Source organism: Salmo trutta, chromosome 14, assembly GCF_901001165.1.
Source record: "Salmo trutta chromosome 14, fSalTru1.1, whole genome shotgun sequence".
In the NCBI taxonomy this organism is placed as follows: domain Eukaryota; kingdom Metazoa; phylum Chordata; class Actinopteri; order Salmoniformes; family Salmonidae; genus Salmo; species Salmo trutta.
This window is the reverse complement of record NC_042970.1, coordinates 2,540,982-2,554,028: the sequence shown is the minus strand read 5'-3', so window position 1 is coordinate 2,554,028 and position 13,047 is coordinate 2,540,982. Positions and strand designations below refer to the sequence as shown.

Here is a 13,047-nt window from a genome sequence, read left to right as displayed (position 1 = left end):
GAAACTGTCCCGTATGATGTGCTTAGCTGATATGTTAAACACATATCTATATGTGCTGTAAGACCTGGCAGGAATCTACAATGTAGTCAGCCTGGAACACAGCCGTACATTTCTCCTGACAGAAGGGATCCAGAACCAGGCAGACAGCGTGTACGTCACAAATGGCAACCTATTTCCTATACAGTAAACTATTTTTGATCAAGGCTCTGGTCAAAAGCAGTGCACTATAGTGAATAGGGTGTCATTTGGGATGAATCCTATGGATCCAGAGGGAGGCTTTCTAATAGTGGTCTGAGAGCTCCATCTAGTGTCCACTCTGGTACACTGCAAGACGTCTTATATCACTATGTCACTATGACAACTCCAATCCATTCAGAGGCTGTTGAATCTGATATGTCTGCCTGTCTGAGATGTATTAGTACTGTCTGATAAACCTGTCTGAGATGTATTAATAATGTCTGATAATCTTCCCTGGGATGTATTAGTACTGTCTGATAATCCTGTCTGAGCTGTATTAGTATTGTCTGATAATCCTGTCTGAGATGTATTAGTACTGTCTGATAATCCTGTCTGAGCTGTATTAGTACTGTCTGATAATCCTGTCTGAGATGTATTAGTACTGTCTGATAATCCTGTCTGAGCTGTATTAATACTGTCTGATAATCCTCCCTGGGATGTATTAGTACTGTCTGATAATCCTCCCTGGGATGTATTAGTACTGTCTGATAATCCTGTCTGAGCTCTATTAGTACTGTCTGATAATCCTGTCTGAGATGTATTACTACTGTCTGATAATCTTCCCTGGGATGTATTACTACTGTCTGATAATCTTGTCTGAGATCTATTACTGTCGGATAATCCTGTTTTGATTTATTAGTACTGTCTAATAATCATGTCTGGGATCTGTTAGTACTGTCTGAATCCTTTCTGGGATGTATTAGTAGTGTCTGATTATCCTGTCAGAGATGTATCAATACTGTCTAATAATACTGTCTGGGATGTATTAATACTGTCTGATAATTCTGTCTGAGATGTATTAGTACTGTCTGATAATCCTCCCTGTGATATTTTAGTACAGTCTGATAATCCTGTCTGACAGGGTAAGAGACAGGTTGGAGTTAAATTAAATCTGCTTTAAGGAGGTTGACACAGAGAGAGTCACTGTTTAAAAACTAACTAGCTACATCCCACACAAACAAACACACACACAGATACAGTCGACCTCAAGCCGCTACAGAGGGTGGGGCATAAGGCCCGGTACATCACTGGGGCCCAGTACACCTTTACAGGGCTTTAGGAAAGTATTCAGACCCCTTGACTTTTTACACTTTTTATTACATTACAGTCTTATTCTAAAATGGATTCAATATAACAATTTCCTCATCAATCTACACACAATAGCACATAATTACAAAGCGAAAACAGGTTTTTAGAAATTTGAGCAAATTTATTACAAATAAAAAACAGAAATACCTTATTTACATCAGTATTCAGACCTTTTGCTATGAGACTAGAAATTGAACTCAGGTGCATCCTGTTTCCATTGATCATCCTTGAGATGTTTCTACAACTTGATTGGAGTCCACCTGTGGCAAATTCAATTGATTGGACATGATTTGGAAAGGCACACATCTGTCTATATAAAGGTCCCACAGTTGACAGTGCATGTCAGAGCAAAAACCAAGCCATGAGGTCGAAGGAATTGTCCGTATAACTCCAAGACAGGATTGTGTTGAGGCCTGAATGCCAAGTGTCACGTCTGGAAACCTGGCACCATCCCTATGGTGAAGCATGGTGGTGGCAACATCATGCTGTGGGGATGTTTTTCAGTGGCAGGACTGAGAGACTAGTCAGGATCGAGGGAAAGATGAACAGAGCAAAGTACAGAGAGATCCTTGATGAATCCTGCTCCAGAGCGCTCAGGACCTCAGACTGGGGTGAAGGTTCACCTTCCAACAGGACAATGACCCTAAGCACAATCTTGGTTTCATCAGAACAGAGAATATTGTTTCTCATGGTCTAAGAGTCCTTTAGATGCCTTTTGGCAAATTCCAAGCGGGCTGTCATGTGCTTTTTACTGAGGAGCGGCTTTTGTCTTGCCACTCTACCATAAAGGCCTGATTGGTGGAGTGCTGCAGAGATGGTTGTCCTTCTGGAAGGTTCTCCCATCTCCACAGAGGAACTCTAGAACTCAGCGTGACCATCGGGTTCTTGGTCACCTCCCTGACCAAGGCCCTTCTCCCCCGATCAGTTTGGCCGGGCGGCCAGCTCTAGGAAGAGTCTTGGTGGTTCCAAACTTCTTCCATTTAAGAATGATGGAGGCCACTGTGTTCTTGGGGACCTTCAATGTTGCAGAAATGTGTTGGTACCCTTCCCCAGATCTGTGCCTCGACACAATCCTGTCTCGGAGCTCTATGGACAATTCATTCAACCTCATGGCTTGGTTTTTGCTCTGACATGCACCGTCAACTGTGGGACCTTATAGACAGGTGTGTGCCTATCCAAATCATGTCCAATCATTTGAATTTACCACAGGTGGAATCCAATCAAGTTGTAGAAACATCTCAAGGATGATCAATGGAAACAGGATGCACCTGAGCTCAATTTCAAGTCTCATAGCAAAGGGCCTGAATACTTATGGAAATAACGTATTTAATCATTTTATTTTTAATACATTTGCAAAATTGAATAAAAACCTGTTTTCACTTTGTCTTTATGGGGTATTGTGCGTAGATTGATAAGGAAATAAATATATTCCATCCATTTTAGAATGAGGCTGTAATCTCATTCTAAATTAGTCAAGGGATCTAAATACTTTTTTATATTTTTTGTATTTTATTTTCACCTTTATTTAACCAGGTAGGCTAGTTGAGAACAAGTTCTCATTTACAATTGCGACCTGGCCAAGATAAAGCAAAGCAGTTCGACAACATACAACAACACAGAGTTACACATGGAATAAACAAACATACAGCCAATAATACTGTAGAAAAAAGAAAGTCTATATACAATGTGTGCAAATGGCTTGAGGAGGTAAGGCAATAAATAGGCCATAATAGTGAAGAATTACAATTTAGCAGATTAAAACTGGTGTGGTAGATGTGCAGATAATGATGAGCAGATGATGGTGTGTAAGTAGTGATACTGGTGTGCAAAAGAGGAGCAAAGTAAATAAAAACAATATGGGGATGAGGTAGGTAGATTGGGTGGGCTATTTACAGATGGACTATGTACAGCTGCAGCAATCGGTTAGCTGCTCAGATAGCTGATGTTTAAAGTTAGTGAGGGAGATATAAGTCTCCAGCTTCCCTGTATATAGCCATGTTATTACCTGGTACTCCCTGTATATATCCATGTTATTACCTGGTACTCCCTGTATATAACCATGTTATTACCTGGTACTCCCTGTATATAGCCATGTTATTCACTGGTGCTCCCTGTATATAGCCATGTTATCACCTGGTACTCCCTGTATATAGCCATGTTATTACCTGGTACTCCCTGTATATATCCATGTTATTACCTGGTACTCCCTGTATATAGCCATGTTATTACCTGGTACTCCCTGTATATATCCATGTTATTACCTGGTACTCCCTGTATATAACCATGTTATTACCTGGTACTCCCTGTATATAGCCATGTTATTACCTGGTACTCCCTGTATATAACCATGTTATTACCTGGTACTCCCTGTATATAGCCATGTTATTACCTGGTACTCCCTGTATATAGCCATGTTATTACCTGGTAATCCCTGTATATAGCCATGTTATTACCTGGTACTCCCTGTATATAACCATGTTATTACCTGGTACTCCCTGTATATAACCATGTTATTACCTGGTACTCCCTGTATATAGCCATGTTATTACCTGGTACTCCCTGTATATAACCATGTTATTACCTGGTACTTCCTGTATATAGCCATGTTATTACCTGGTACTTCCTGTATATAGCCATGTTACTACCTGGTACTCCCTGTATATAACCATGTTATTACCTGGTACTTCCTGTATATAACCATGTTATTACCTGGTACTCCCTGTATATAACCATGTTATTACCTGGTACTCCCTGTGTATAACCATGTTACTACCTGGTACTCCCTGTATATAACCATGTTATTACCTGGTACTCCCTGTATATAACCATGTTATTACCTGGTACTCCCTGTATATAGCAATGTTATTACCTGCTACTCCCTGTATATAGACATGTTATTACCTGCTACTCCCTGTATATAGCCATGTTATTACCTGCTACTCCCTGTATATAGACATGTTATTACCTGGTACTCCCTGTATATATCCATGTTATTACCTGGTACTCCCTGTATATAGCCATGTTATTACCTGGTACTCCCTGTATATAGCCATGTTATTACCTGGTACTTCCTGTATATAGCCATGTTATTACCTGGTACTTCCTGTATATATCCATGTTATTACCTGGTACTCCCTGTATATAACCATGTTATTACCTGGTACTCCCTGTATATAGCCATGTTATTACCTGGTACTCCCTGTATATAGCCATGTTATTACCTGGTACTTCCTGTATATAGCCATGTTATTACCTGGTACTCCCTGTATATAACCATGTTATTACCTGGTACTCCCTGTATATAGCCATGTTATTACCTGGTACTCCCTGTATATAGCCATGTTATTACCTGGTACTCCCTGTATATAACCATGTTATTACCTGGTACTCCCTGTATATAGCCATGTTATTACCTGGTACTCCCTGTATATAACCATGTTATTACCTGGTACTTCCTGTATATAACCATGTTATTACCTGGTACTTCCTGTATATATCCATGTTATTACCTGGTACTCCCTGTATATAACCATGTTATTACCTGGTACTCCCTGTATATAACCATGTTATTACCTGGTACTCCCTGTATATAGCCATGTTATTACCTGGTACTCCCTGTATATAACCATGTTATTACCTGGTACTTCCTGTATATAACCATGTTATTACCTGGTACTTCCTGTATATAGCCATTTTATTTTTATTCTTATTGTTATTCACTGTGCATTTATCCCAACTTTTTGTAAAAAAAAAATATATCTTTAACGCTGCATTGTTGGAAAAGGACCTTTCACTGTCACTCTACACCTGTTTTGTACAATGCAGGTGACGAATAAAATGGATTTGATTTGAGTTGTTGTTTACCTGGGGAAGGTGCGACTGCGTAGCTCCTTGATGAACACCTGACTGCCGTTCTGAACAGCTCGGATGTCTCCACTCTGTCCCGTGTCGTGTTTATTCCTTTTCTTGTTTTTCACTAAAACACACAAAGACAAGAACAAGATTAAGACCATTAACACCGTTAGTCACAGCAGGGTCCTTTTCACTAGACACTATTCACTAGACACTATTCACTAGACACTATTCACTAGACACTACTCACTAGACACTATTCACTAGACACTATTCACTAGATACTATTCACTAGACACTATTCACTAGACACTATTCACTAGATACTAGACACTAGACACTAGACACTATTCACTAGACACTATTCACTAGACACTATTCACTATTCACTAGACACTATTCACTAGACACTATTCACTAGACACAATTCACTATTCACTGGACACTATTCACTAGACACTAGACACTATTCACTGGACACTATTCACTAGACACTAGACACTATTCATTAGACACTAGACACTATTCATTAGACACTAGACACTAGACACTATTCACTAGACACTATTCACTAGACACTATTCACTAGACACTATTCACTAGACACTATTCACTAGACACTATTCACTATTCACTAGACACTATTCACTAGACACTATTCATTAGACACTATTCACTAGACACTAGACACTATTCACAATTCACTATACACTTTTTAATAGACACTATTCACTAGACACTATTCACTAGACACTATTCACTAGACACTAGACACTATTCACTAGACACTATTCACTAGACACTACTCACTAGACACTTCACTATTCACTAGACAATATTCACTAGACACTACTCACTAGACACTTCACTATTCACTAGACAATAGACACTATTCACTAGACAATATTCACTATTCACTAGACACTATACACTATTCACTAGACACTATTCACTAGACACTATTCACTAGACACTAGACAATATTCACTAGACATTTCACTATTCACTAGACACTAGACACTATTCACTAGACACTATTCACTAGACACTATTCACTAGACACTATTCACTAGACACTATTCACTAGACACTATTCACTAGACGCTATTCACTATTCACTAGACACTATTCACTAGACACTATTCATTAGACACTATTCACTAGACACTAGACACTATTCACAATTCACTATACACTTTTTAATAGACACTATTCACTAGACACTATTCACTAGACACTATTCACTAGACACTAGACACTATTCACTAGACACTATTCACTAGACACTACTCACTAGACACTTCACTATTCACTAGACAATATTCACTAGACACTACTCACTAGACACTTCACTATTCACTAGACAATAGACACTATTCACTAGACAATATTCACTATTCACTAGACACTATACACTATTCACTAGACACTATTCACTAGACACTATTCACTAGACACTAGACAATATTCACTAGACATTTCACTATTCACTAGACACTAGACACTAGACACTATTCACTAGACACTATTCACTAGACACTATTCACTAGACACTAGACAATATTCACTAGACACTTCACTATTCACTAGACACTAGACACTATTCACTAGACACCAGACACTATTCACTAGACACTAGACACTATTCACTATTCACTAGACACTATTCACTATTCACTAGACACTATTCACTATTCACTAGACACTATTCACTAGACACTATTCGCTAGACACTATTCGCTATTCACTAGACACTATTCACTAGACACTATTCACTAGACACTATTCGCTATTCACTAGACACTAGACACTATTCACTATTCACTAGACACTAGACACTATTCACTAGACACTAGACACTATTCACTAGACACTATTCACTAGACACTAGACACAAGACACTATTCATTAGACACTATTCACTAGACACTAGACACTATTCACTAGACACTAGACACTATTCACTAGACACTATACACTTCACTATTCACTAGACACTAGACACTATTCACTAGACACTAGACACTATTCACTAGACACTATTCACTAGACACAAGACACTATTCATTAGACACTATTCACTAGACACTAGACACTAGACACTATTCACTAGACACTATTCACTAGACACTATTCACTAGACACTATTCACTAGACACTATTCACTAGACACTAGACACTATTCACTATTCACTATTCACTAGACACTAGACACTATTCACTAGACACTATTCACTAGACAATATTCACTAGACACTAGACACTATTTACTAGACACTATTCACTAGACACTATTCACTAGACACTATTCACTAGACACTATTCACTATTCAGACACTATTCACCAGACACTATTCACTAGACACTATTCACTATTCAGACACTATTCACCAGACGCTATTCACTAGACACTATTCACTATTCACTAGACACTATTCACTAGACACTATTCACCAGACACTATTCACTATTCACCAGACACTATTCACTATTCACTAGACACTATTCACTAGACACTATTCCCTAGACACTATTCACTAGACAGACACTATTCACTAGACACTATTCACTAGACACTATTCACTATTCACTATTCACTATTCACTAGACACTATTCACTAGACACTATTCACTAGACACTGCTCACTACACTGCTCACTAGACACTTCACTATTCACTAGATACTATTCACTAGACAATATTCACTATTCACTAGACACTATTCAATATTCACTATACACTATTCACTAGACACTATTCACTAGACACTAGACACTATTCACTATTCACTAGACACTATTCACTAGACACTATTCACTATTTGATATTCACTAGACAATATTCACTAGACACTATTCAATATTCACTAGACAATATTCACTAGACAATATTCACTAGACACTTCACTATTCACTAGACACTAGACACTATTCACTAGACACTATTCACTATTCACTAGACACTATTCACTATTCACTAGACACTATTCACTAGACACTATTCACTAGACACTATTCACTAGACACTATTCACTAGACACTATTCGCTAGACACTATTCGCTATTCACTAGACACTATTCACTAGACACTATTCACTATTCACTAGACACTATTCACTAGACACTATTCACTAGACACTATTCACTAGACACTATTCACTAGACACTAGACACTATTCACTAGACACTATTCACTAGACACTAGACACTATTCACTAGACACTATTCAATATTCACTATCCACTATTCACTAGACACTATTCGATATTCACTAGACAATATTCACTAGACACTAGACAATATTCACTAGACACTTCACTATTCACTAGACACTAGACACTATTCACTAGACACTATTCACTAGACACTATTCACTAGACACTAGACACTATTCACTAGACACTATTCACTAGACACTATTCGCTATTCACTAGACACTATTCACTATTCACTAGACACTATTCACTAGACACTATTCACTAGACACTATTCACTAGACACTAGACACTATTCACTAGACACTAGACACTATTCACTAGACACTAGACACTATTCACTAGACACTATTCACTAGACACTATTCACTAGACACTAGACACTATTCACTAGACACTATTCACTAGATACTATTCACTATTCACTAGACACTATTCACTATTCACCAGACACTATTCACTATTCACCAGACACTATTCACTATTCACTAGACACTATTCACTAGACACTAGACACTATTCACTAGACACTATTCACTAGACACTATTCACTAGACACTATTCACTAGACACTATTCACTATTCACTAGACACTATTCACTAGACACTATTCACTAGACACTAGACACTATTCACTAGACACTATTCACTATTCACTAGACACTATTCACTAGACACTATTCACTATTCACTAGACACTATTCACTAGACACTATTCACTATTCACTAGACACTATTCACTAGACAATATTCACTATTCACTATTCACTAGACACTATTCACTATTCACTAGACACTAGACACTATTCACTATTCACTAGACACTAGACACTATTCACTAGACACTAGACACTATTCACTAGACACTATTCACTAGACACTATTCACTAGACACTAGACACTATTCACTAGACACTAGACACTATTCACTAGACACTATTCACTAGACACTATTCACTATTCACTAGACACTATTCACTATTCACTAGACACTATTCACTAGACACTATTCACTAGACACTAGACACTATTCACTAGACACTATTCACTAGACACTATTCACTAGACACTAGACACTAGACACTATTCACTAGACACTATTCACTAGACACTAGACACTATTCACTAGACACTATTCACTAGACACTAGACACTATTCACTAGACACTATTCACTAGACACTATTCACTAGACACCAAACAGCAGAAAACGGAGCGGAATGCTACGGTTTGCACTAATTTATAAAACCCAGTACAGTGCCAGCTGTGGGACTGCAGGTACAGGACTGCAGGTACAGGACTGCAGGTACAGGACTGCAGTAGGTACACCATACAGACAGACTTACTGGTGGATTTTCCGTCTGTCTTCTCACAGTTGGGACAGTGATAGACGTCAATGTCTGGAGCCTCATCTTCATCCACACCAACACAGCTGGAAGAGCAGAGAGATCATTTTTATTTATTTTTATTTCACCTTTATTTAACCAGGTAGGCTAGTTGAGAACAAGTTCTCATTTACAACTGCAACCCGGCCAAGATAAAGCATAGCAATTCAACACATACAACAACACAGAGTTACACATGGAATAAACAAAAACGTACAGTCAATAATACAGTAGAACAAAAGAAGACAAAAAGTATATATACAGTGAGTGCAAATGAGGTAAGTTAAGGCAATAAATAGGCCATGGTGGTGAAGTAATTACAATATAGCAATTAAACACTGGAATGGTAGATGTGCAGAAGATGAATGTGCAAGTAGGGATACTGGGGTGCAAAGGAGCAAAATAAATAAATACATACAGTATGGGGATGAGGTAGGTAGATGAGCTGTTTACAGATGGGCTATGTACAGGTGCAGTACACTGTGAGCTGCTCTGACAGCTGGTGCTTAAAGTTAGTGAGGGAGATATGAGTCTCCAGCTTCAGAGATTTTTGAAGTTCGTTCCAGTCGTTGGCAGCAGAGAACTGGAAGGAAAAACGACCAAAGGAGGAATTGGCTTTGGGGGTGACCAGTGAGATATACCTGCTGGAGCGCGTGCTACAGGTGGGTGCTGCTATGGTGACCAGTGAGCGGAGATAAGGGGGGACTTTACCTAGCAGGGTCTTGTAGATGACCTGGAGCCAGTGGGTTTGGCGACGAATATGTAGTGAGGGCCAGCCGACTAGAGTGTACAGGTCGCAATGGTGGGTAGTATATGGGGCACTGTGATAGACTGCATCCAATTTGTTGAGCAGAGTGTTGGAGGCTATTTTATAGAAGTCGAGGATTGGTAGGATAGTCAGTTTTACGAGGGTATGTTTGGCAGCATGAGTGAAGGATGCTTTGTTGTGGAATAGGAAGCGAATTCTAGATTTAATTTTGGATTGGAGATGCTTAATGTGAGTCTGAAAGGAGAGTTTACAGTCTAACCAGACAACTAGGTATTTGTAGTTGTCCACAAATTCTAAGTCAGATCCGTCCAGAGTAGTGATGCTGGACGGCCAGGCAGGTGTGGGCAGCGATCGGTTGAAGAGCATGCATTTAGTTTACTTGTATTTAAGAGCAGTTGGAGGCCACGGAAGGAGAGTTGTATGGCATTGAAGCTCGTTTGGAGGGTTGTTAAAACCTGTTGGGGCTAGGGGGCAGTATTGAGAATTTTGATAAAAATATGTGCCCATTTTTAACTGCCTCCTACACCAACTCAGAAGCTAGGATATGCATATTATTAACAGATTTGGGTAGAAAACACTCTGAATTTTCTAAAACTGTTTGAATGGTGTCTGTAAGTATAACACAACTCATATGGCAGGCAAAAACCTGAGAAAAATACCAGCAGGAAATGAGAATTTTGTGGCTGTACTATTTTCGAGTCATTGCTAATAGATCACACAGTGACAAAGGATTCATTTTGCACTTCCTACGGCTTCCACTAGACGTCAACGATCTTTATAAAGTTGTTTAAAAGCGTCTATGATGAACAGAGAACGAATGAGAAGTCTACATTTTCAGGAGCCTACTGAACGCGCTAACAACATGGAACAACTTGGAGTTATTTGGACATAAATTATGAACTTTGTCGAAAGAAACCACATTTGTTGTGGACCTGGGAAATTCCTGGAAGTGCCTTCTGATGAAGATAATCAAAGGTAAGGGAATATTTACAATAGTATATTTGATTTTAGATGGTTCCAAGATGGCGCTAACCTGTATCGCCTAGCCTATTGTTCTCAGCATAGCACCCCGTTTATTGCAAAGTGTGATTTCCCAGTAAAGTTATTTTGAAATCTGGCAATGCGGTAGCATTTACGAGATGTTAATCTATAATTCTTTGAATGACAATATTATAATTTCCCAATGTTTTCGAATAGTAATTTTGTAAATTGTAACGCTGCTTCACCGGAAGCATTTGAGGGAAAAAAAATCAATTTCACCGCCACTGTAAAATGCTGTTTTTGGATATAAATATGAACTTGATGGAACAAAAAATGCATGTATTGTATAACATAATGTCCTAGGAGTGTCATCTGATGAAGATTGTCAAAGGTTAGTGCATAATTTTAGCTGGTTTTCTGCTTTTGGTGACGCCTGTCTTTGAATTGACAAAACATTACACACAGCTATTTTCAATGTACTCTCCTAACATAACCTAACTTTATGCTTTCCCCGTAAAGCCTCTTTGAAATCGGACAATGTGGTTGGATTTAGGAGATGTTTATCTTTCAAATGGTGAAAAATAGTTGATTGTTTGAGAAATTGAAATTATTAGATTCTTGCAGTTTTGAATTTCCCGCCATGGTATCTTGTCAATAAATCCCGTTAGCGGGATCAGAGCGGGAAGGGGTCCTCCAGAGGTTATTAACACAGTGTCCAAAGAAGGGCCAGAAGTATACAGGACATTAATGGACGAGGCATATTGATATTAGAGAGAGGCATGCGTAGCCAAGTGAACATATGGGTCCAGTGAGTGGTTGGGCTGACTGGGGACACGGCGATTCAGACAGTTAGCAGGCCGATGCTAACAAGCTAACAGTTAGTAGGGTGGGGCTAAACAAGCTAGCAATTAGCAGACCGGGTTAGCAAGCTAGCAGTTAGCAGACCGGGTTAGCAAGCTAGCAGTTAGCAGACCGAGGCTGGCAAGCTAGCAGTTAGCAGACCGGGTTAGCAAGCTAGCAGTTAGCAGACCGGGGCTAGCAAGTTAGCATTAACACATTAACACAGCTGGAACAGCAGAGTGATATACAGTGCCAGTCAACATTTTGGACACACCTACTCATTCACTTACTCATATTCTACAATGTAGAATAATAGTGAAGACATCGACACTATAAAATAACACATATGGAATCATGTAGTAACCAAAAAAGTGTTAAACAAATCAAAATATATGTTATATTTGAGATTCTTCAAAGTAGCCACCCTTTGCCTTGATGACAGCTTTGCACACTTCTGGTATTCTCTCAACCAGCTTCACCTGGAACCGTTTTATAGGACTTCCCACATATGCTGAGCAATTGTTGGCTGCTTTTCCTTCACTCTGCGGTTCAACTCATCCCAAACCATCTCAATTGGGTTGAGGTCAGGTGATTGTGGAGGCCAGGTCATCTGATGCAGCACTACATCACTCTCCTTCTTGGTCAAATAGCCCTTACACAGCCTAAAGGTGTGTTGGGTCA

At 39.0% G+C, this 13,047-nt stretch overlaps 1 protein-coding gene across 1 annotated transcript in view; it reads right to left on the bottom strand.

Moving 5' to 3' along the window:
• phf2 (PHD finger protein 2) overlaps positions 1–13,047 on the bottom strand; it is a 138,773-nt gene that overhangs the window by 87,144 nt on the left and 38,582 nt on the right. Inside the window, exons 2-3 of the mRNA XM_029774208.1 lie at positions 9,738–9,823; positions 5,191–5,302 (exon numbers count right to left, since the gene is read on the bottom strand). Coding sequence (XP_029630068.1) covers positions 5,191–5,302; positions 9,738–9,823 — 198 coding nt within the window. The remainder of the gene's footprint in view (positions 1–5,190; positions 5,303–9,737; positions 9,824–13,047) is intronic.